Raw genomic sequence first — 25,838 nt, 5'->3', positions numbered from 1 at the left:
AACGTCAACAACATGTATAGTTTTGTCTGTTTGGTAACGAGACTAAAAGATTTCAGCTGTGTTTGGAATGTTTATTATTTCATTTTATTGTAAATATTCTGCTAAGATTTTCTATATATGCTAAGATATTTCTATATATATATATATATATATATATATACCATATTGAAATATGGTTACTACAGAAATGCATGAAATTTGTCATCATTCTGTTTTGAATGTGTTTTTAACAGTTTTGAAAACAGTGTGTTAGCATTTGAAAAATGTGCTGCAGATATATAGTGTTTTGCAGGTGATGGAGTATGAATGAGAAAAGAGTTTATGGATTTTGGAAAATGTGGTCATTGAATGCATTTTGTGTGAAAGCAATGAAAAATGATTCACAGTTTGGTCCACATAGACTTCTGTTTCACTGACTGTGTGAAGAGTTTTGACAATGTGACTTCAGTTTTGACCGATGCATGTTAGCAATCGAAAAAAACTGTAAACCTGTGACCTAACACTTACACAAACGCAGACACGGGTTTCTTTTTCCGTTTTCCATTTGTGTTTTTATCACATTAGTTTAGCAGCAACATTTTTTTTAACTTGGTCTTTTTTACCAAACTGTCACATACAGTTTGATCAACTTGTAATACATGTATGCACTATTCTTTGATATATTTACTCATACATACATACATACATAAACTGATACACACTAATAAAAACAGTAGGATGTTGAGGTACTTGGAAGAAACCCAACATGCCCTGCCCCTGACATTTACAATTACACATTGTATTCTCTAAGATTGCTTGCCATCTGCTTGCATTTTTTGCTTACATGTTGATACTGACTAGTGTGCAATACTGTATCGGCTGACAAAAAACAAAGTGCAATCCAATTTCTCTTCTCTTTTGATTTTTTCAAATGCCTGTCCTGATTACATACAGAAAGTCACAGAAAGAACAAGATGTACATTCTTCCTTAATCTCTAGACCAGTCCAGTGTGACAGCAGTTGTTCTGGGATCCAACTAAATCTCACAGCATTTCTTCAGTATTCAGTCAGTGTGCAGGGTCATGAAAATCCTAGAAAATGGAATTTGGAAATTTGTTTTCCAGGAATGGAAATGTTTTGGAAACTAAAATAATAATAATAAGTTTATAGTTTTTGTAAACTTGTAAATAAACTGGTCTGTGCAGCGGTTGCTGTAAGTCTCAAACAAAACACATTTTTTAATGTCATAGCAGTTGTAAAGGTTGCTTTACATTACAGTGCATTAGTACAGTCACCAAGGTATGAATTTATGGAAAAGATAAAGTAAAAGTAAGTGTGGGAACCCTGAATGGGGGACTGTCTATACATATTTTTAGAGGTGGTTATCATTCTTGAAGCTTTGAGTGAGCATCAGGCTTTTGAACCTTAAGAGAGAAGTCCACAATTGGGCAACCCTGTGTTATGCAGCCCAGAGAAACGATGTCCACATGGGGGGAGAAATAGTTTGTTAAGTTTCCTGGAGTCACTCCTCCACTGGCTTCTATCAGCAGAGTCGGGAACTCTTCCTTCAAGAGACGAGCTGCAAGGTGGAGCTCCTAGAAGAGGGATGAAGAATTTCAGGTTCAGGGATAGAGATAGAAGCAAGGAGTGAAAACCATGCTGTGAAAACGGGAGATGACCTGTGGCTTTGGGTTTGGGTTTTTCTTTTTCTATACCTGAGGTTGAAAGTTGTCCAGCATAACAATGTCTGCTCCTGCTCTGGCCGCCTCGCTGCCCTCCTCCCTGGAGCCGCACTCCACCTCGATCTTACTGCTGAAGCCGCACACCGACCGGGCGGCCTTCACTGCCTGGTGGACAAACAGGTCAGGTGCAGAGGAAACACACATTTATGACAGATCTCTATCTCAGCTGTCAGCCATTTCAAGTCCTCAGCAAAAGCTTCCCCCACTAGCAGGTTGCAACATTTGCAGAAGAGATAGAGAGAGAGAGTGAGATAGCTTCCTAAAAATAAACTGATTGCAAAATTTGCCACACCAACTGTCTCTGGATCTGCACTTTGATGATATCTGACCAGGTCTCTCTTGAGAATGAGACCCCGTGTCTCAATGAGATTACCTGTCTAAATAAAGGTTTAATAATAATAAAAAATATCTAAGAATGGAAAAGCACTTTGGGTGAACTTTATACTGGTGCATGATTGTCTGCTTGCCTGACTGCACAGCATATTTTCCAACGTTTACAAGTGCTGATTTTTCAGTGACAATTATTTGGATTGACAAGTGCTGACTGGAGAGTCGTTTGTCCACTCATAGAGCTGACGTGGCTCTGGGGCGGCTGTTCAAAACCATCTGAAAGTGTTAAATTAACTCTGACGGGTGTAGGCTGACGGAAGCATTGCACAAACTGCACCGCTGATGCAACCGTCTACCTCCGTGATGCTCCCTGACGCCCAGACGTGGTTGTCCTTCAGCATCACCATTCCACTCAGGTCCTGCCTGTGCATGGACGCGCCGCCAACCAGCATGGCGTACTTCTCCACCAGACGGAAGCCCGGGGTGGTCTTGCGGGTGCCGGCCACTTCCCCCCGCCAACCCGCCGCCACCGCCGTTCTCTGGAGCTGAGAGCAGCGGGTGGCGATCCCCGAGGCCCGGGCCAGGCAGTTGAGAGCCGGCCTTTCCCCGAGGAGGAGACACCTCGCTGGGCCTCTCACCACGGCAGCCAGCGTGACTGCACCTGGACCTGGTGGAGGTCAGATAAAGAGGTTTAGATGATCAAGACCAAAGGACGCACAGCAAAATTGTTAGTGGTAATTTAACGCTGACTTTAAAAATCAACACTATGTTGGTATTTAAAGAAGTCCACACCCATCACCCATTGGGTGTCAGGAAGTATCACAGAGGTAGACAGTTGCATCAGCGGTGCAGTTTGTGCGATGCTTCTATCAGGCCACACCCACCAGACTTAATTTAACACTTTCAGATGGTTTTGAACAGCTGCCCCAGAGCCACATCAGCTCTATGAGTGGACAAACGACTCTCCAATCAACTCAGAAATAACTGTTACTGAAAAATCAACACTGGAAAATTAGCTGTGTACAGACTGGAAGTCCTTAGACATGTGTGGAATGCTTTTTACTCTGTTTTACTTCAGGTCATATGAATGAAGTGACAAAAAGGACTTGATCCTACATAAGATAAGATAAGATTGCACTTTATTGTCCATTTTGAGCACCAGAACAGCATACAGCACACATCACACCAAATGGATAATATCACAACAACATCCAGAAACAATGTTGCACTAAAATTACAGTGTTCAGACAAGATACGCATTTCCCACCCATCTCCCTCCTGCCTCCATACACCAAGTCTTAAAGTGTGTATGTACATGTGTGTGTGTGTTTGTGTATATGTGTGACCGTGTGTGTACACTACCAATCAAAAGTTTGGACACACCTGATTATGTTTTTCATTCTCTTAAAGCCATTTTGATCTAGAGGCTTATGCATAAATGCTTGAAATGTTTTTCTTAGACAAATGTAAATAGTGAAGTTGATGCCTATGTATGGATTTCTTTCCAAAGCCTTTGCCTTTCCATCAAAGCAAAGGGCGGCTACTTTAAAGAATCTAAAATATAAGATAGTTTTGATTTGTTTAACACTTTTCTGGTTACTGCATAATTCCATTTGTGTTATTTCATCGTTTGATGTCTTAACTATTATTCTAAAATGTGAAAAATAGTAAAAATAAGGAAAAATGCGTGTATCCAAGCTTTTGACTGGTAGTGTATGTGTGTGCTTTGTGTATTCGTATGCGTCCTCTGAGAAACTTGATGTAAGCCTTCTCACTGAATTTAATTTGTTTGATTTGAATAACAGCAGCAGCTGTATAGCAAGTCTGTTTGATGTTTGTTTATGCTGCCTGCTGTTTCGTGATGCTTGGGTTCCCACTGGTTTCACCCAAGCTAAAACTGTATGAGCTCTTGATGCCTTAAAAGGTGCTTTGGATAAAAGTGTCCGGTGCCCACCTATCTCTGCCCCCTCTTGGTATTTCCAGTCCACGGTGCAGCCGACCTGAGCGAACACCGCCGTGAAGAAGGGGCTTCCTGCCAGGATGCTGCAAGGTGTTTTGCAGAGCAACCTTGCCTCGACCTCTTGGGACCCCACACACACTCCCGCTGGGTCAAAGTTTGGGGTGTCCTCCGCCAGCCACTCCTGGGCCAGCCGGGTCAGAGTGTGGGGAGGGATCGAGTGTGCCGCTGTGTGTATGGGCGAAGTCATCTTGACACGTATGTAGAAGGAAGTAAATGTTTACTGTGGGGAAAAAGTAAATAGTTTCAAGTGATGGTGACAAATTGATAGCTGATATTGAAGTTAAAAAAAGTGCAAAGTGCAACCTTAGCTTCTACTAACTGTTTCAGTGAAGTTGCTACAGTTTGATGACTAAAACACTAAGACATGACTGTGTAGATCCTGTTTTTTTTTATTTGATGATAGATTTGCACTGGGCCATTTCCATTTCAACTCCATTTCCTGAAGTGAATGAAAGAGTACAGCTGGAGTACCAACTGCAGGATTGAAAAAGCAGTTATAAAACACAGTGAGAGACTGATTGCACCCTTGAGTGGCAGCTACACAACTATCATGAGGGTTATCTGTTGTAGAACCTATTTAGTCCAGGCATTTTACCCAAAAATGTGGGTCAACCTCCCACAAATTGCAACAAAAACAAACTCAATGGATTTTGTGTCCTCAATATGTTCTGAATGAGAGAAAAAAGGAAGGAATTGTATGAAGGGAAAGTTTTGAAAATCACCTAAATATGATCCTACCAAAAACGCCTTTTTAGCCTTTTTTTTACAATGTAAGTCTATGGGAGGACTGTTCAAACCATGCCCACTTTGAACTCTTACTACTCTTTCATACTTTAAGCTAGAAACTCCATTCAAATTTTAAACGGGTCACCACTTTTAGTACTTTATTACTCTTATTCAGCTTTTTGATACCTTTTGTACTTTTGTGCAGTTTAAGTTTTATACTTTTTTCAACCTTCATAATGGGATCCTATGGAGCCAGCCTACAGTGTGTAATGTCACAGTTCACTCTAGCAGACTGTACAGGCTGTAGTACTTTTTACTAAATTCACACATTTTAAAACTGTGACAGTTCACACAACTTTAACACTACATATAGTGCAGGAACAAACCCTCAAAAATGGCCTTAGTTTTTGTTCTACCCCTACCCGGGGTAGAACAAAACATGACCTTGTTTTTTCATAACTTTGACATGTCCCCTTCATGAAATGGATGGTCATATTTTTTCTTTTTACTGCAAAAGTCATTAAATTCATCAATGAAGTGATTCACCACATAGGCAAAAAAGTGCAAAAAAAAATGCCTGCCCTGAAAGAGGGAGTACCAAATTAATCCCATGTCATTTTCTACCTACTGGTTGTATTTACATCATATTTGCACTGCTGGTCTACAGGTAGTGTCCCTACACTCCAAAGCAACCAGTATGTCAAAATATGGTTCTATTGTGAATCAGCAGCCTTTTATATAAGGCCTTATTATAGGCAGAAATATCAAACAGAGAGATATACTCACTTCTAATCCTAATCTAATAATACTGTAATAATAATTCATTTCAGGTAGTCACTGACATTGTCTCATTAAAAACAAGAAGTAATAGTTTGTCACTGAGCACTATTATTGTGACTATCCAGTGAGTATAACCCAAAAAAGTACACAAAAATGCCTGCCTTGTAACAGGGAATACCAAGTTGATCCCATGTTTTTTATCCACTGGTTGTATTTACATACTTCATATTAGCACTGATGGTTCTCAGGTAGTATCTCTAGACCTCAAAGCAACCTTAAATTAACCACAATGTCCAAATCGAGGGCTTGGAGCCAAAGGGGCGTTAAGTGCGATTTTGGTCAAATATGAGTATTATATATCAATTGAAAGGTCTCAGTGAGATCTTTTCAGTGCCAAAAGGACACAACTGAAATCATGACCCATAAGTTTTAACAACAAAAACTGAAAGCCGTAACAGTAAAAGTAGGGTTTTGCTTGGTGTCAAAAAGGTGCAGTTACGCCCTTTTGACACCTAGCAAAACCACTTTTGACACTGAACAAGCATTGTGGGTAGAGGATTCTAACAGCACTTAGGTCAGCTCAAAATGCATGCTGACGTAAGTAATGCTAGCATGGCAGCATGATCACACCATTTTTAGTATCCTATTCATATCCTAATTAATATTCTAGGTCAATATTAGATGAACATAAATATGTTAATATTCCCATTAAAAACTTAGGCCTATAGATTCAAAATGTTATTTTATAATGTTAGGAGAGTGAACTGGTCAAGATGAGCTCTGATAGTCAGACTGCTGGTAGCGGAAGTTCTCCCTCAGTGGATTTGAAAATGGCCAGGAGGTCAGGACGGTTGACCACACAGGTGTCCACTGCCTGCCTGAGTTGTACAGCACACAAGAGGAAGCTGACACCAGAATGGTGCTGCATGCAATTCACCTCTCTGACAGATATCAAAACATCATCGTGAAAAGCGATGATACAGATGTACTTGTGCTGCTCATTTACTATGTCAGTCGAGGGTTAGGGTTAGGGTTACATGCAAAAAGAACAATATCCTAACCCTAACCCTCTATTAAAACTGCTAGGCGGAATTGGGTGCTTTTGACTGGGGTCCCCCAGGACCCCAATACATTGGTATTTTTAAAAAGCACTAATTAAAACAGAAACAGAAAACAATTATATGAAGTCAGAAAAATTGGAATGATAGAATAAAAACACCTGTGAGATATGACAAAAAGTATACCTCTGGGGTCTGCGGGTACCCCAGTTGGTAGGATTAAGGTTAATTACAAAATAAACTCAAAATTGGATTTCTCATCCCCACAAACCCCTGAAATGTGGTATTATATATGATTGTAGAAGGGTTTGATGTATAATATGTGTATGTAGTGTTAAAGTTGTGTGAACTGTCACAGTTTTAAAATGTGTGAATTTAGTAAAAAGTACTCCAGCCTGTACAGTCTGCTAGAGTGAACTGTGACATCACGCACTGAAGGCTGGCTCCATAGGATCCCATTATAAAGGTTGAAAAAAGTATAAAACTTAAACTGTGATTTCTCAAAAAGTACAAAAGGTATCAAAAAGCTGAATAAGAGTAATAAAGTACTAAAGGTGGTGACCCGTTTAAAGTTTGAATGGAGTTTCTAGTTTAAAGTATGAAAGAGTAGTAAGAGTTCAAAGTGGGCATGGTTTGAACAGTCCTCCCATAGACTTACATTGTAAACAAAAAAGGCTAAAAAGGTGTTTTGGTGGGATCATATTTAGGTGATTTTCAAAACTTTCCCTTCATACAATTCCTTAGGACTTTTTTTTCTCTCAATCAGAACATATTGAGGACACAAAATCCATTGAGTTTGTTTTTGTTGCAATTTGTGGGAGATCAAGTTACATTATTACTGGACTAATTCAGCAGCATAAAAAGAAACAAGAATCTTAAAGGAATAGCGTAAATATTTTATATGCAATTTGTTTTCTGTAGAGAAGAGGCTGCTGTCACCAAATCACTTTCTCAGCACCTCCCCTGCTCTCCACCCACCTTCCCATTACCAGATCCCCTTTTTTATAATAAACATCATGGCCAAGTAATATATATTTAAAGGATACATATATTCTGATCCCCACTGGAATATGCCACACTCTCGTCATTCCCCCTGTCAAGGTTCACAACAAGTACGATATGGGATTATTCTAACCAGAGTGTATTCTAACAAGAGTCGACGAATTTACGGTTAATCATTCTGAAATTATGATAAGATACACCTGAATAGAACAGTACAAATAACTGCAATGGAGCAAAATTTACTTACTTGCAGTTACGGCTCCTCTTTGTCCTCTGGTCACTGACTGAGCTGCAGCGATCAGCCTATAGATCCACCGGACTAATGCTAACAGAGGTGGAATTTGACCTTATGTCCATGCTGGAATGTTTACAAGCTGTGTGAGGTTAGTAGGCCTAACATTGTTTCACCCAGGCTGACTTACAGGCCAGTGTACGTCTCTGGAAAACATAATGTAAGAGAATTTCAAGGTTTTAAGTGAGCAAATTCTCAAACTTGACCAACTTCAAACATCTGGTTTGTGAGGCTACAAACTTACCTGCTTAGGCCTGCTATCACACACACTGTGTGTTAGTTAAAGCTACAATATGCAACTTTTTGACATTACAATAACGATAAATAAATAGGATATATTATATACTATCAGTGTTTGTCTGTCTGTGACCCTGTTTGTCCCTGTCCTGTGGGCTTGGCCAGCGGTGAACTGGGTTGTACCAACCAAGCACAGGGAAGTTATAGCAACAACAGCAATGGTGGAAAGCAGTAAGAGGCAAAAAACAACAAAGATAAAGGTGCAGCAGACAAGACCTGTTCAAACACATGGTGAACATCAGCATTGCTTTTATTTATTTCAGATTGCCTGCATTTGCTGTCGGCTTCTTCAACGCCTGTGGTGACCCTCAGGAATGCAGGTTGGATGGCATTTTATGGTTGACAGCTCATCAAGATAAGTGACAACTGTTGGAGTGGGAACTTGCTCAAGGTATACAAAATGTGCATATTGTAGCTTTAACAAAATAATTTATGCTTAGCTTGCACTTGTCATCTGTTATTCCTGGCCCAGTGCTTTAAGGACTCCTTGTCTTCACATGTGGAAGCAAACATGAGCGTCGTCGTCAATATCCTAAAGGCTTAACAGTGGACGGCCAAATACCTATTTAAGAATATTCATAGACTAGTCAAGTCAATTTACATACCCCTTCATCACAAAAGCTTGTCTCAAAGGACTTTACAGAGAACAAGCCTCCCTAGATCTGACTAATGAACAATCAATCACAAAACAAAAGGATGCAGTACAGTATTCAAACAAAATAAAACACAAGGGAACAAAACAAAGCACAGGACACAAAACAGCTTGTTGAAAAGACACAACAAAGCTGACGTAACCTACCTAACCCTAATGAGGTGTACCTTGATGAAGACTCTTTCCTGAGTCGAAACACATTGGTCTATCCATCATGCATGTTGTAATAAACGATTTTTAACCTTCAAAATCTGAGTGCCTCGGATCCCTGCTTGACTGCCTACCAGAAGTTTTTTTTTTAGCCTATTCATTGAATAGGCTTTCTCCCCATCCTTGAAGAGCACCTGATATTTTTACCCTTTACCTCAACTCCCCCTGTTTTTGTTTTTTGACCCAGTGTAGCACTTCCATCTTTTGTTTTACTCCCAAGAATAGTTTTGGAAGACATGCCAATGTTGCGGACATTTTCATATTTCATACACAAGCTGACCAGATCAGATTGTCATGTGGGACAGTGACAGGAATTTAACTAGACTATACATGCACAGTGTACAGACATGTCAGTAGCTACTCCCCCCCCCCCCAAAAAAAAAAAACAGGCTGAACAGCAAAGGGTGGAGGTGACGTCACACCGGTCTGCGCAGCCCTGCGCGCTCTCGACGACCTCGAACACAACCCGAGCCTTCACACCCAGAGCGAGAACCAGGAAGTGAAAGTATACACATGGAGGGTGTGTCTTTCCCTTCCAATATATCTTTTATTTAACAACAACAACAAAAAAAACAAAAGGTCCTCCTTGGGATAAATGATGGGGGACTCTGCGAAGGCGAAACGGCGGGAGCAGCTGAAGCGCTGGGCCGGCTCCTGCACCGACAGAGAGCCCGCTGTGCCCAGGCGGAGGTGGCGGGGCGATGCCGAGGATGGTGGGGAAACGGAGGCCGTAAACAACGACCAGCCCGGGGACCAAACCGTCGGTGGAGATGGGAATGAAACGACCGCCTTGGAGACCCCTGGGCCGGACAGTCACCTCCTCAAACGACGGTGATTAAAGCTATCTCCTGTCAAACATTCACAAACAAACGGCTAGCTAGCTAACACCCAGCTAGCTTAGTTTGCACATCGGAAGCTAGGATGAGGAACGTTGTGCGTAGGTTTGTAGCTGCTGTACACCTACGCTGCTTGTGTGTACATATGAAAAACAGCGGCGTTTGCCTCGCAAATAAGCAAACTTAGTGAACCGGTGAAGTCAGCTAGCTGTCCGTATCCTCTCTTTCAGGAGGCGGGTGAGGTTTGACAGGGCTGCAGAGTTCCTGGCCGCCTGTGCCAGCGGGGACACAGAGGAGGCCCAGGAGATGCTGAAGGAGGCGAGGGAGACCCAAAGGAGGAACGGGGAGGATGTGACCGAGATTATCAACTGTGCCAACGCCGATGGGATCACTGCCCTTCATCAGGTAAAGGATGCATTCAGTCATGTTGTTTACTTTCGTGATCAGTGAGGAATCGTTTTGCAGCTGCATTGTTTTTGTTTTTGTTTCTCTTTCTCTCCCCCCCTCTCCTCTGCATAGGCTTGTATTGATGGCAGCGTGGAGATGGTGTCCTTTCTTTTGGACCAAGGTGCCAATGTGAACCAGGTTGACAGTGAGGGATGGACACCGCTGCATGTAGCCGCTTCCTGTGGTCATCTGGACATTGCAGAGTGTGTAGCATATCTCTTAAGTTCGTACAGTAGAGCAGTAGAGTAAAGCTCTATTATCCCCAAGGTTCCATTTATTTTGCAGCTAGCAGAGTTCAACTTAGGGCATAGGGGTCCCATCCCTATGCCCTAAGTTGAACTCTGCTATATATCGCAACTCAATATATTGCAATACAAAAATGTGACAGTAGGCACTGTGGAGCAGAAAAATGAATCACGATGTAAGCACCAGTTTATTCTGCTGTGGTAATCACAAATGAGATTGCTTGCCCATCACAGTTTCACAATCATTCCATCGAAATTGTCTTATTTACACTTTGTAATGACATTTCTACATTGTTGTTTACATTCTAGCAAGCCAATGCCATTGCTAGAAAGAGCTGTGGCTCAGAAATAAACATAAGTTCATACTTTGTTGCCATTGAACTTTTATCTATTACATCGTGTCGTGGTTGTATCGAATCCTGAACCCCATATTGCGTATCAAATCGTATCGTGAGGTAAGCATGTCGTCCCATCCCTTATAGGACAACACTAAGACAGGATAATGGTACATAAAAACATCTAAAAAAACATACTTCAAGTCAGGAGAATACACCAGTGTAACAGCTGTGTAATAAGGGTAGTATTTGCCACTGTGGGGACGTGAATATGCAGCGTGGGTGCCAGAGTATTTCTGCATTCAACAATACAAACATTGTTGTCGTGTTTGGCGTGACCACAAGTCGGCTAAAGCATGAATAGGCTGGCACGCAGCCACACACACACATGCAGCCGAGAAGATTTTAGAATTGATGCACCTTTCTTTTTTCTTTGGTTTCTTGTTCCTTATCTGTGGATAATGTAAATGCCTTTTGGCCTCTTTTTTAGATCCAAACTTGAAATTAGACACTCCCCCATATACAGATAATGTAATAAGATAGGGGTTCTCTACTGAAAGTCTGTTGTCCCTGTCTAGACTTTAACAGTGTTGGAGTAAACTGTTTCTCAGTCTGTCCATCTTTGGTGTGTTAGTTTCCTTCTGCAGCAGGGTGCGTCTCTCTCTGCTGTGAACTGTGACGGCGACGTTCCTCTTGACATTGCTGAAGACGAGGCCACCGAGTCCCTTCTTCAGGAATACACACAGAGACAGGGTGAGTGCTGTTCTGTAAGAACCAAACACACTCATAAAAGAAATGTGTTGTTTACAACATGTGTGTGTTCAGTCTGGGACAAAACGTTTTTGTCTCTTTATAACGCACAGTATACTCACATATTGACACAATATTGTTATTAAAATGTGTTGAAATGTGAGAAAAATAACAATTGTTTGTTATTTTCCCTTCTGTGTTTCCACACACAGATGTGTTGAAAATAATACATCCTTTTTAATAGTGCAGAACCGGTAGGTGATGTGGAAGTGTCACAAGCCTCCCTGTAAATTGAGGAATATTGAGGAACAGAGAGTGGAAAGTGAACTTCTCCTTTCTGTATGATTCATGCAAAGCCCAACAGTGTGTGCCTCCTGTCCTTGGCACTTATTTGAAAAGCTAGAGATGCATGTCTTTAACATTTTTCTGTCTGTGTCCAGGTGTGGACTTGGAGGCGGCCAAGCGGCTGGAGGAGGAGCAGATCATGAGAGACGCCCGGACCTGGCTGACTGATGGCCCGCCTATGGACGTACGACACCCCAGGACCGGGGCCACCCCGCTGCATGTGGCTGCAGCCAAGGGCTACCTGGAGGCCATCAAGTGTGTATCTCTGACCTTCTTCATGTTGGATATGTGATATATTTGAGCCTGGAAAGACTTCTTTATTTTCTCTGCACGTTAATGTGAAGGTGTCTGTTATTGGACAGCTAGAGGCTGAACATCTGTGATTGGAAATGTCCTTGTGTGGCATGTTTCTCCCTTTTTCCTGCGAAAACGCAAACACCCCCCCAACCCCCATAGATTGGAGTAATTCAAGTGAGTCAGTTTGTCAGTCTTCTTACAGATGCGGTTACTTCTGTTTTCCTAGTTCCTAAGCCTGCTATCAGTAGGCAGTGTTACAGCCCAGATCCCCATCTTGTCAACAAATAGTTGTGGTAAAAAGGGGAACGGCATTGTTGTCATTACGGTATGGGCCACAACAGGGTTTGGCTGCATGTCTGGTAACAGGCCTAGTGGTTTGACTTAGAGGTTTAATGCACGGTTTTTGAATTACTTTGACATTGTTAACCAGTGTTTTGTTTGTGGTTATACTGATAAAATACCTTACTAGAAATTAATGAAAATGTGACGTGCTTGTTCATGAAAAAAATGGCAAGAATGGGCGTAGGGCTGGGCGATAATTCAATATTATCGTTTATCGTCTTTCAGTAGAATCATATCGTGATGATATGAAGATATTTTAATATCGTGACACTCATTTCTGCTGTCTAAATTGATGATGACAAGCAAATTTTACTTAAAAACTCTTATAAAATGAGGTATGGTAGGAATATTATTTGAATATTTCTGTTAGACATCATACCTAACATTACGATTTGGTTCAGTGAGATGAATATTAATTTGATTATTTAACGTGATTTTAAAAATGCCTAAAAAAAAAAAAAATAGAAATTCCCCAAGAAATAACCTTAAAAAATGTACAATCTCTACATTCTGCCATACTTTGTCTCATGCCATCCCTGCTACTCTGCTGTTGTCACTAGAGCTGAAAAAAATCTAAATCGCATGAACTTATGCAATTTCCAAATCGCAGAGGCTGCAATTAATTGCTTAAGAGAGAGGGGCGTCCAAAATGGATTTCTAAACAAGGAGCTTGGAGGAGTTTTAGAGCTCTGGGTAATCTTTGGTCCATGAATCAAGTACAATATTGATGAAAACCTTTCATCATACTCAAACTCAGTAAATCCTTCACACCGACATCTATCTTTTTTTTTTTTTTTACAAAATCACTTTGCTTCAAACAATTTTAAAGTTCTAAAAAAATGTATGACAAGAAAAACTTTGACTTTGATGATATGAATCACAGTTTAAATCGCAGTCGCAGTAATAATCGCAATTCGATTTTTTGTCAGTATCTTTGAGTCCTAGTTGTCACCTTGCTGTTGTGTTGTGCAGGCTGCTGTGCCAGTGTGGGCTGGATGTGTCGGCCATGGACTGTGACGGCTGGACGCCCCTCCACGCTGCAGCGCACTGGGGCCAGGGCGATGCCTGTCGCATACTGGCTGAACAGCTGTGCAACATGGAGGCCCGCAGCAATGGGGTGAGGCAGTCAGAAAGATGAATCATGGTTTTGTTTCAGCCTGCAAATGTCTTGTATGTTTAGCCTATGCTTTGATTGACAGGAAGACCAGTCTGCCTGACATTTAACCAGAACTTGGCATGCCATTTTATAGAGAAGATTTTACAGATATTACGCAGACTTGCAGTTTATTTTGTATTTCATTTTCCATTTTTGTAACATTTTGTCTTTATTTTGAAATGGACTTTTCAGGGTCAGACACCGTTTGATGTAGCTGATGAAAGTGTTGAGGCGCTTCTGGAGGACTTGTCACAGAAACAAGCCAACGTGAGATTGTCCTTTTGTTTTGACAAGTGAAAAGTGTTTATCTTTACTTGCCATTATTTTGCTGTGCTTTTGTGTGTCATACAAGTCCAGTTATCCTGTGTCTCATCACTGATAACTGTGTCTCTCTGCAGTGGCGTAATGAACAGTCCATATTGGACAGACAAAACCAGTCAGGCTCCACTGCTGCAAACGCCCAAAACAAACGCAGGAGGTCAGTGAGTTTGAGAACGGTTTATTCCAGTTGTAATTTCCAGAGTTTTTATTTGTCCATTCCTTTGCACACCTAGCATAATAAATAAAATAAAATGTACCTTCATGTTAGCATCTGTCTCCCTCTTATGCATTCCAGGAGCTCAGTATGCAGGATGAGCAGTAAAGACAAGATGAACGTGCAGGACCAGTCTAAAGAGAGAGGCGTGTCCGGAGGCCTGGAGCTGAGCGAGGAGAGAGAGAGCAGCCCTGGTAAATCAGTATTGTTGGTGGAAAAGTTGTCCACCAACAATACATTATCTCTAAATGCATTTAGAGATTGTGCTGATTCTAAAAGTATGCTGGTTCTTGTTTTTCACAGAAAGCTCCACTGTGTCCACCCCGGACAGTGAGAGTGTGACCACATCCACAGTCAGTCCTGCTGATAAGGTGAGACTCAGGCAGCACCAACAAGTGAAGTAGATGTAGGAACTCGCTCACCAATAGTTTTCACTTTTTAATGCGACAACAGACATTTGGATCGAGCTTGTATTTCATTAGGTAATCAGTCCAACATGGATTGTAAATGTGTTTGTTCATTTGTGACATGGCTGGCAGCTATCAGTCTTTCTTTTCAGTGTCAAGGGAGGTGGATCATTAATCCGGGAGCAAGAAGTATTTGCACATTGTTTGTTTTAACCAGCTCATTGTACTAGATGAGTGTCGTTTGCAAAACAGGACTATATAATTGGTAGAAAGTTTAGACAATGACAGGAAAGTATTTGACAGCCAATTTAGTTTACTTTTGATTGACAGCGTACCTGACACTATCTGAATTGTCCCGATGGGGTAAACCCCATCTATTTGTTACGCCAAACAGGCAAAAGAAAACACTTAAGAGTTTTGCTGATTGAGCACACTATTAAGAATCCTTGCAGTCAAAAAAAAAAAAGGTCAAAATGTTTGGCTCATGATGCAATCCCAAACTAGCAGTGGCAATAAATTGTCCCAATGGGAAGAATAATGCTCAAATTAATACATTTACCAATAAAAAAGAAGTGACAAATTAATCCATTTAATTCAAAGGTATTAGCCCGCACAATAGGATACACACCCAATGAAAACCTCTGTTGAAACTTTAGATGTGTAGGCTTTTGTGCTAGCTAAAACTTTGAAATTAAATACTCTGGTATTACTGAGTATGCTTCCCCACTAGGACGATTGATCACATTTTAATTGACCTAGGTTTGATTACAGTTAAGCATTCCAGTAAGAAATCTAAGCTTTTCTTCTTCTCTTATGTGATCCAGACTCCAGAGGAGAAAGATGAGGATGAGAAGGAGCAGGACCGAGCAAACCGCACAGCGAGAGTCCAGCCCACTCTTCAGAAGAGGGACTCCACGGCTGAGAGTCCCAACACGCCCAACGCTGACAGGCGCAAGTAAGAAACAACACACAAGGGTTGAGCAGGAACAGAAAAAAAACATTAGAAATAATTGTATGCAAAACCCTGAACTCTCTTGAGACGTTCACCTCATATACTGTATATTCCTCTAGTTTTCCCCTACTGTGATTCTGCTGGTGGGGAAAGCTGTACTTTAACAGATCGTAGATGTGTTAAAGGATGCCTTGACATTTAGAATTTTTGAGCTTTTAAAAATCAAATTAATTGTGATACCTTGGTTTAATTACTGTAAACAAATGAGACTGTAGATCAAGATGATTGGTAGCCTTTATCTCACACCACTGGTATTGCTAGTGCTAGTGTTTCTCAAAATTAAGACCACATTTCCCTTAAATCCCGTTGCTTCTTGTCACATAAAGCATCTGCCATTGTGAGAAACTCTGAAAGCTTTAGCTCTGTTTGCGCTGGAAGAACAACGCCTTCTTCCTCTTTTGTGCCATGAAACAATCCAGCAGATGTCTTGCAAAATCCAACCGATGGTACATAATGTAAAATGCACTTTTGAGGCCAGTAGAGGCTGCAAATGTTCTCTGTGATGGTGGTCTGGTTTGTTTACAGTAATAATACTAATGTCTCGAAAATATTGTGGTAATGATTTATTAAGGTTGAAATGCTACACATAGCACCTAGCACTTTTTAAGTAACAGAAAACATCTGCATTAACATATCTAGCTTTCTTTTGTCAAGCCACAATTGGCCACAAGCTTGGTTTCTGTTTCCCATTAGTTTCCCGTTGGTTTCTATTTGTAATGTGAACAAGCACTTTTAGGGTAGCTGAAGGATAAATGCATGATTGATTTTTGATGATTTTTTTGCCCCTATAATATGACAAGTGCTTGGTGAAAGAAGAGCAACTAACTAAACTCCAAAATGTCGAGGGATGCCTTTAAAATGTTTGTGTTTTTTTCTGCCTATGTGGACCGGAGTTCTCCTGACTAGCATTTGATTTATGGATGTTTATCCCTTCAGGTTCCAGGCTCCAGTCAGAGACGAGGAGTCCGAGTCTCAGAGGAAAGCCCGCTCTCGCCTAATGCGCCAGTCTCGCCGCTCCACTCAGGTACCGGTCACTGAGGACGTCTGAATTAAATGCATCTTCAAAACCAGTTTTACAGTTCACTATGACAACAGACGACTTTCTGATCTGAGTTGGGTCTTTGCCAACTAAGTAACCAGTACAACTCTATTTTTACTTTTTTTTTTTGTCACATTACCCAGTGAAACTGTAGGTGTTAGAGTGTGGTTACTGCATCCATCACAGGATTTACTGTACATCAGGGACGTTCAAATATATCTTTGCTGTGAACACAGTGAATCATCTTCAATTTTATGTCTTTTTATGTCTTTTTTTTCAGTATGAAGGGAGCTGAATCATTTAAAAAAATATATACGTAATTGTCTACAGATCACGCATCTTTGAAATAGCTTACATACTGTACCAATTTGCCATTAGCCACCATTCTGTGTTTTGTAGTAAGATTTTGGTGGCTTGTCCCCTGTGAACTTCTTTACAGCACTTGCTTCTGTTTCTTCTAATTCACAATGGAAATGATGCACCTTTTGAATGTTCCTGACAGAGCCGAGAGCTTATGTTCAGAGAAGTTTTAAATATTTAAACTTTTCACGAGAGAGTTGGGCTGCAAACAGCTTTTCAGTTGTCTCACAGCAAAAGCAAGAGCCAACACCAACACTCTCCCCAAGAAACTGTTCAGCACCAAGTGGTTAAAGATGCCCAGTGGACACAAGGCCTATGAACTGTTGTGTTTTTGCTTTGTCACGACAGGGAGTGACTCTCACAGACCTGAAAGAGGCAGAGAAGAGCGCGAGCAAAGCTGCCGATCTGCCACCTCGCACCATCCAGCCTGTCAGCCCCATCGTCACTCTCACGCCTGCTGAGAGGGGTGAGTGAGGTTCAAATGTTAGAAAATGAACTGATCCCAGTCACAGTGACTTAAGGATTCCAAAATTCACTCCCCACTTGCACTGTTTTACCAGCTAAATTGATTTTTGGAATAGAGAGAAACGTCTAAACGATGCCTGCCAAAGCGGCTGACAGAGTAAATATGTTTACCAGCCACACCCAGAATTTACCAGCATTTGCCTTGTGGCTAATGTCTCATCTCTGTTTGCTGTTAGTGCAAGGTTATTAAAAATACAGCATGTAATGAGCGCATTCTGGGTGGAGTGCTCTTCAGAGTAGTGAGGAGGAAATGTGGTTTTGTCACTGTAGCACTAAGGGCCACTACTGCTAAGCCTGGAGCGTCAGCGGTGGTTTGGGGCAAGTACCATGTACTCATGTCGTTGTGGGTCAGGGGTACATCTGCTGACCATTTGCCGCATATGAGAAAGAGAGAGAGAGAGAGCGCGAGAGAGGAGGGATCCGCATAGCATCCCGATCAATGCTATGTGGTTTTGACACATTACAAATACTTGGTACGATAGGGTTATTCTGGAATATGACAGAAGTGATACACCCCATTTGTAATTTATACGAGAAATAAAGTAATACATATATGCAGTCCAGATTGCGTTAAAATCATAATATAGTAGATTACATTGCCAACGTTGTCCTGCAATAGTAATCACATCCAGCCAGCCGGACAGGATAAAATCCCTATGGTCCTGAGGTGAAAATGACAATCAGAAGAGTTTGTCGGGCAACCCCATCACAAACCTTTGTCATGATGTTATTGTGCTGAACCTCATGTGTTCCAGATACTGACCCGGTGAAGCAGGTGGAGCCGGAGGGAGAGAGCCGGCTGGGAGTGAGGGACAGACGGAGGGGGAGGAGAGAGAGACGCTCCACGGGGATCGCTCTGCTGGGTGGAGAGGTAAGAGAGGAGCTCTCATCATCATCAGCACACATAATATAATATAGAGCTGTCTTTTCACAGCTTAGTAGAGTATAGTAAATCTTCATCCGTTTCTGTACTTATTTACTTGTCTACAACTTTGTTTAATTCATGTCTTATTTCATAGCTTTTAGAGCAATGTGTGAACAATGCAAGTGGGGGAAAGAATAGCATAACCTGTTCCTCACTGTCATGTTGTAACTTAATATTCACTTCAGCACAGTGGAACTTGGCTGAGTTGAACTCATCAAGACTGGAGTTTCTATTAGCTAGTAAAATGTCAATCTGTACAGTCTGTTTTGCAGTTGGTATTTTGTCGACTGCACACAATTACACAATACAACAACACAGAAGAGATTTAAGCAATAAGCCTCGAGAGGCCGAGATTTTGAAACTGCTACAAGGTGGTGGTGTTGTTTTTTTCAACTTTTTATTGCAAAAGTTCAGGAATTACAAACATTTATGTGAAAGTAGTCAACATTTTAAACATTACTAAGTTTTGTTGTTAAAGAAAGATGAATAACATAATGAATACATAAGAAATAAAAAAAAGATTAAAATCAACGAGTTGTTGTCATAGAAATTAAACTCTTTAATCTCTAGAGATTAAACAGTTTAATCTCTATGGGTGTTGTTAGGTTACGATGCACAGCAATAGACAGCAAAGTTCTTGGAACAGCAGATAAACAAAATGGTTGCTAAACAACACATAAGTGCAGATATGAGTGGTTGTTTTCGGTTACGAGATCTATACTTAGATGACCCTGTTATGTGGTTACAAGTGTGGGTGTATAGGAAATTTAACAGAAGCTTTGAACATGACAGAATTATCTGAGTGATGTTAAATGAATCAGTCCTGTTGTGTCAAATGGTAAATTGGATACGAAGAGAGGATTGCAAAAGTCAGGTTCTGACTGTATTTCTGCGTAGCTGATGACCTGAACCTTGTTTTTCAGAATGAGAATGAGGATGAGGATGCTATGAACACGGCCTATACTGATGATACATACATTAACAGAACCTCCAAGTAAGTGGCACTACTTTTATTCCTGATACATCCAGTTGCATTTGTTAACAATGGTTTTTTTTTTTCTCTGTCACATTAAAATCACAAGGAAACGGCCTTTTGATGGTGTCTTGCTTCTGTAATTCAACGTAGTCCCTTTTGAAACAGGATGTTGCGATGGGACACAATGCAGGGAGGGACTGTTCAGAAATGCTTTGTGTATAATCTTGAGCAGGATTCTTCAAAATGAACAAATTCCAACCACCAGGATGCAACCATGTTGTTTTTGTAAAAGAAAACCAAACAACCAAAAATGCACCAATGTACCCATGTCACTTTGAATGTTGTTAAGTTGCAGGTTTTATATGATGGGAGGGGCAGAGGGGGGGATTGTTAAAAAAAAAAAATCTGTGATTTTGGTTGAAATTTTTATGAATGGCTACTGGAACACCATGAAGTAACCACTAAAAATACCCAGTTTAAAGTAAAAGAAATGGGATTTTGATATAAGATAAAGATTAAACCTTTTTGGTATATATTGTTAACTATGTGTATGTTATGATATGGGGAATTAGCTAACAAGGTAAAAAAAAAAAAGTAATTTGTGACTTTACACTGAATTTATTTATGTCTCTGCAGTGAGATTCAACTGGGAGACTTGTCACGCGACTACAAAATGGTATGTGTCTGACCCACTCCACTTTCCACTCTCACACATTCCACACAAACACATAACAGACCTGAGGTGTGTAAGCGAGTGGTGGCTAAAATCTGTACAGACCAGGAGAGAGGAATGATGCCGAACAGGCTCTGAAGAGAAATGAGCAGAAGCCCCTGACAGGCTGCGTAACCTCATCCAAATTATTTCCAACTGCGCTCATGAAGGACTTATCTTCAGGTCACCGTCCTCTGAAGGAGTGCGATGTAGCGCTGGGAAGAGTACTGAAACCTCCCGCCCAAGTAGAAGCACCTTGCTGAAATATCACTGAAGTCGAAGTCAAAAGGCCACTGTAGAAATCCTGCCTTTGGTGGCTTTTATCCATCCACTTATCTGAAGATTTATCTCTAGAACATTTCCCATACTGGTTAGATCTCTTTTTCTTCATCTTCTATCTATCCAGGGGTGGGAAGAGCAGTAAAACATCCTACTCAAGTAAAGTAATGTTACCTTGCTGATATTTTACTTAAGAAGAGCTAAAGGTACTGGTGTAAAAAATCTGCTTAAGTTAAAGTAAACAGTAGCTAATTTAAAATGAGTAGAAGTTAAGAGAAGTTATAAGTTACTGAGTTTTTTTTTTTTTTTCCAGAAAAGAGAACACTGTTACATGTGATCTTTTCCATTCAAATCTAAAAGGACGAGAGGGCAGAGGTCAAACTACATTATTTTACAAAATAATTACATAATAATAATTACAAAATAAAGTGCAAAACCAAAGTAAAGCCAGATTACTCTTCTCTTCTTTGCTGACTGATCATTGATCCAGTTTTTATGATTATGGAGAGACACAAAATTTGTACTCTGTAATGGACGTGAGTAAAAGTAAAATAAAAAATGTAAAAAATACTAAAAAGTACAAGTACACAAAAATGCCACTCAATTACAGTAACTGGAGTATGTGTAATTAGTTACTTCCAGTGTTGGTGTGATTCAGCAATGTGTGTGTATGTGTGTGTGTGTGTGTGTGTGTCTCCCTCTAGCTGTACCTACAGGTGCTGCAGCAGAACAGCGCGCTGAAGGACAAGCTGCAGGAGACGGAGCTGCTGCTCAGCCAGAACAAAGTGGAGCTGGAGAGACTGAGACAGGTTCGGCAGGTTTGCTGTCGCACAGCAGTCAGACCTTTTGACAGTTTGTGTTAGATCATGAATGGGAGAGTTTTATTCCAAAATGCTAACATGGGTTCTGGTTTTTGTCTGATTCAACCATAACAAGCAATGGGTGTTAATGTCAACAGCAGCACAGGTCTTCCCTTATAGTTGTTTGCTTGTTGATGTGTTTGATTTGAAAAGTGCTGTAGAAGTATGGATAATCAAACCTTTAGTATTAAAGTTTGTAACATTTCTAAAATATACACGATCCGGTCTTTAAAGGTCTTTCCTGTTAAGATTTTGTCAATTCAAGCACTTCATTTAATGACTATTCTTTGAGAAGTACAGTACCTTGATTTGTTTTGCTTTTTGTTGTCACTCATTTTACAAGACTAGATGCCAGTGTTTTTCAGTGGGTGAATATCTTATTTTGGAATGAAACTCTTCAGTTCATCATCGCTGCACCATTTCTGTAGATACTGAAGTCACCTGTGTGAAATTGTAAATATTGCTTCTCTCCATGGCAGAGTCAAGAGAGCAGCACAGAGAGACCGGCTCTGCTGGAGCTGGAGCGATTTGTAAGTCTGCTTTGTCATTATGTCTGGCCCTTCCAGGAACAAGCCTTCAATCGATGACAAGACAAGATATGCGGAGAACTGAAACTGAATAATCTTAGTAAAGGTTCAGTAGAGGACATTTGTCCAGCTATACTGTATATCACAACAGTTTTCCTCAATCTATGCAGTAGAAGTTGTAGAATTTATACCGTTTATTTTCTGAATCAAGCAAAAGGCAAATCCCCCACAGTAAAGGATTCTTGTGGTTCTGTATCTGTGTGGGTTGCATTTGCTGAAGTTAAACTGCAGCTTTCATTATTTGTTCTGAGTTGTTGTGAATCCAAACAGTGAAGGCTGATGTGTTTTCTAAATTTCTACTTGGTTTTGAAGATGGGATTAATTATCAGTAAGACGCCAAAGAATTTCAGTAAAGCTAAGCAGCTCTATAAGTTGAGCTGCGCCTCTATCTCTCTCAGAATTAGGCCTCGATGTCTGATATATCGGAATATGCACTGCACTCAAATCTTTTTGTCGCTAAATGAAACATTAGCTCTCAAACTCTTGTGTCAGCTCTCAGTCAGCAAGTGATATTCACACTCCTCCTTCCACAGGAGAAGTTGGCACTCCAGAGGAAAGCAGTGGAGCTGGAGGACGAACTCAAGGTACAGATGCTGATTTTAACACAGTTTAATGCTGAATCTAATTACTTAGTTTTAATAATTTAGCTGACTGATGCTCTTCTAAACCAAAGAATTTTACAATGAGTTGAATAAACTTGAATCCCTAGGTCACTAGCATTAGAAGCAGCCTGACAATAGACAAAATGCTGCTGTCAGGTGAAAATCTTGTATCTCCAAAATGTCAATTTTTCAAGAATTAAAGGGATATTAACTAATTTATTTATTAATTTGGACTTTTATCGACCTCCATCTGTGACCAAGGAGCTTATAGTGGCCTGTAATGGCCTAACATTTTCACAATAGAGACAGGTAAGCAGATCCAACAGAAACGTCTACTGAAGAGGTAAAGTATCAAGATGCAAAGTGATGCTGCTTTGTCATTTGCTTTTTTGGCTTGAGGACGAAATGTGTTGCGATGCTGGTCGCACGCTCACAGCACCGTCCTCCATCTTTGAGCAGTTGAAAATGCAAATTTTGCTCCAAATCAGAGTACTGGTCAGGCAGGGAGTTTTGAAAGCCAGAAATCTAAGTATCTATTAAGTGGTGAGTCATTGGTATTGATCAACAACCCTATCAACCCCCTGCAGATATATTGTGCTTATTTTGTGCCATGGGACAGTAAAAATCAAACCTAATGCACCTGAAAGAAAACAGCCTTGGTTTTAGCTTGACAAGCATGCAACATGCTTAGTTTATCCAGTGGGATCTGAAAGGGTTTCATAAGCCCAGGGGTCATAAAGTTTTCTCAACCCATAGAGGAGCATTTAATCCTTCAATCGAAGATAAACCACGATCACCACAATTGGAGTTACAAGGTTTGCACAACAACAGTTTTTTGGATGATCGTATAAGATGGAGAGATGCTAAACAAAGAAGAAGAACAAATGGCATATAGAGAAAAAGTAACTAACTAAATCCCCACGTCTGCTTTTGCTCCTGTAGGTTCTGGTGGACCTCCGAGCGGACAACCAGAGGCTAAAGGATGAGAACGCCGCGCTCATTCGAGTCATCAGCAAACTCTCTAAATGAACCTTTTTAAAACCTCCACAGACGGAGACAAAAAAGTGTTAAAAGGAGTCTTCTTTTGCCCAACTCTCAAGATAAAAAAGCGGGAAAACGGAGACCCCGGCGTCAATGACCAACAGTATGTTAGACAGACAACAGACAATTGTTCGGTAACTGGAACACGATGTAGATTGTGGGGTTATTCTCCTGTGGTTGGGCCTGTGTGTTTTGGCAAATCTACTGTATAACAAGCTGAACTGCACCTCCTATGGATTGACAGGGTACTGTAGGGTGTTCCTGTTCCAATCGACTGTTGTTATGATCAGTTTTTATTGTTGTATTTTTCTTTTTTTTAACTGGAATATTTTATGTGCTTTGCTCCTCCATTACTTTTGTTGTAGAAAATATGTACTGAGAGACTTTTAAAGCCATGCACAGTGCAGAGAGTGTACTACTAGACGGGGAAATGTCAAGTCAGGTGCCTGAGGGGAGTGGGGGGGGGGGTGGGACGGTAGAATAAGACAAAAAAAATAGAAACGTAAATGTGCCAAAAACCGACTCCCATTTCTGTCCGGTTTTGCATGTCCTTTTGGGGGAAAAGTTCAAAGTGGTCAGTCTGTTTCTCTCAGGACGAGTCTGGGTCGATATTCTCTATTTGAGCTGACTACTGTAAAGTTGGACCAAACTGTATTTGCATGTCTATTTCCTCCCCACTTCTCTGAATGTATATTTAATGTGTATATTTATGTACAGGGGCCCTCTCCTGACCCAGTGGTGTAACGGTGTAATAGTGGTCTCATTTGTAAAAAAACAAACAAAACAAAATGGACAGAGAATGTTGGGTGGATGACAGGTGCAACTCTTTTTAAATTTATTCAATTCAGGAAGTGGATTTTCTGCAGAAGATATCAAATCTTTGGAAAGGTTATGGAGAATGCATGCTCTATCCATTAGTACTGTAAGTGAATTTCAATTTGCAATTTTGACTGGGTGGAATTGAAAGTGAATTGGCCCCTACTCTAGTGCTCGCCCTGTGATGGAGACCTGTTGTTTCACAGACAGACAAGATGGGTCAAGTCTTTTGAATGTTTACTGCGATTTTTAAAAAAACAAACAAACAACTTCAGTGCATGCCAAATTGTATTTTGACGATGTGCCTTTCTATATACATTTGTAATTAATATTTCTATTTTGCTTTGGCAAAAGTACACTGTCAAATATAAAATACAGTATGGCCATTAAGGATAAAGGCTGTGTTGTTTCTGTGGTGCTGAAGCAGGCGGGGCATCGTTATAGGAAGTCATAAAGAGGAGGTCAAGGATGTTTCATTTATAGATACTGATATATATCAAGTTCCTACATTTTGTGGTCACATAACATCAACAAAGAAAGAAAGTGGTGTGCTTAAATTCTTAAAACGACAGAGTGTGCTTTTGGTATATAAGAACGAAGAAGTTGGGTATAACAAGCATGATTCATTCGAACTTTTTTTTGGAAGGGGCATTTTTGGCTTTTTTTATTTGATAGTTGAGGGGGGAACGACATGCGACAAAGGCCCAGGCCGGATTTGAACCCAGGACATTGTGGTTACGTTTTTTACGTATCTTAGCCAATTGAGCCACCAGGACGCTTATATACATACGAAGATATATATCAAATTCATAGATTATATGTGGTGACATAACATCAACAAACAAGGAGAACGAGGCTTAAATTGTTGACAGAACAGAGCGTGCTTTTGGTACACTTGACAGAAGAAGCAATAAGTTGACAACCATGATCATTTTAAGGGTTTCATTGCAAGATATTTTTGGTTTGATAGTTGACAGTGGAGATAGACAGGTAAGATTGGGAGAGAGAGGATGATGACATGAGACAAAGGTCCCAGGCTGGATTCAAACCCAGGACATTGTAGTTATGTGGTACAGGCTTTAGCCAACTGAGCCACCAGGACGCTTCTCACTCCAACCTTATTTATCCATGTTGGAAAACATTTACTACCTGATGTCCATCTGTCAACACTTAAAAAACTGACTCTATTCTCAAAGAACTATTTTTGTGAGTAAAGATCTTAAGATGACTCATGACACCATGCTGCCAGACAAATTTAAAGACTTATACTGGCACATGGGAAACTTTTTATATTTTCATTCCGTTTTGTGTTTGTGTCCAT

General features: G+C 40.6%; 2 protein-coding genes across 2 annotated transcripts; one reads left to right on the top strand and one right to left on the bottom strand.

Annotated features, from left to right (window-relative positions):
• Nucleotides 1-1,364: 1,364 nt before the first annotated feature.
• On the bottom strand, nucleotides 1,365-4,258 carry LOC139661518 (nicotinate-nucleotide pyrophosphorylase [carboxylating]-like). The gene is made up of 4 exons (XM_071539977.1): nucleotides 4,006-4,258; nucleotides 2,408-2,718; nucleotides 1,695-1,826; nucleotides 1,365-1,574 (listed from the first exon to the last, which is right to left on the bottom strand). The coding sequence occupies exons 1-4, from the start codon at nucleotides 4,256-4,258 to the stop codon at nucleotides 1,365-1,367; spliced, it is 906 nt and encodes a 301-aa protein (XP_071396078.1).
• Nucleotides 4,259-9,581: 5,323 nt separating this feature from the next.
• On the top strand, nucleotides 9,582-24,904 carry ppp1r12c (protein phosphatase 1, regulatory subunit 12C). The gene is made up of 20 exons (XM_071540140.1): nucleotides 9,582-9,919; nucleotides 10,155-10,329; nucleotides 10,444-10,574; nucleotides 11,586-11,704; nucleotides 12,142-12,301; nucleotides 13,658-13,802; nucleotides 14,034-14,108; nucleotides 14,240-14,319; nucleotides 14,458-14,570; nucleotides 14,680-14,747; nucleotides 15,608-15,738; nucleotides 16,732-16,819; nucleotides 17,543-17,660; nucleotides 18,475-18,590; nucleotides 19,568-19,638; nucleotides 20,257-20,296; nucleotides 21,316-21,420; nucleotides 21,951-22,001; nucleotides 22,592-22,642; nucleotides 23,603-24,904. Exons 1-20 carry the CDS (start codon nucleotides 9,684-9,686, stop codon nucleotides 23,687-23,689), a joined length of 2,160 nt encoding a protein of 719 aa, XP_071396241.1. The 5' UTR covers nucleotides 9,582-9,683; the 3' UTR covers nucleotides 23,690-24,904.
• Nucleotides 24,905-25,838: the final 934 nt, after the last annotated feature.

Source organism: Centroberyx affinis, unplaced genomic scaffold (assembly GCF_046629955.1).
Source record: "Centroberyx affinis isolate AG114_WGS23_722 - 3 ecotype Tasmania unplaced genomic scaffold, CSIRO-AGI_Caff_v1 ptg000210l_1, whole genome shotgun sequence".
In the NCBI taxonomy this organism is placed as follows: Eukaryota; Metazoa; Chordata; class Actinopteri; order Beryciformes; family Berycidae; genus Centroberyx; species Centroberyx affinis.
The sequence above is the reverse complement of the archived record's forward strand: the minus strand, read 5'-3'. Positions and strand labels throughout refer to the sequence as shown.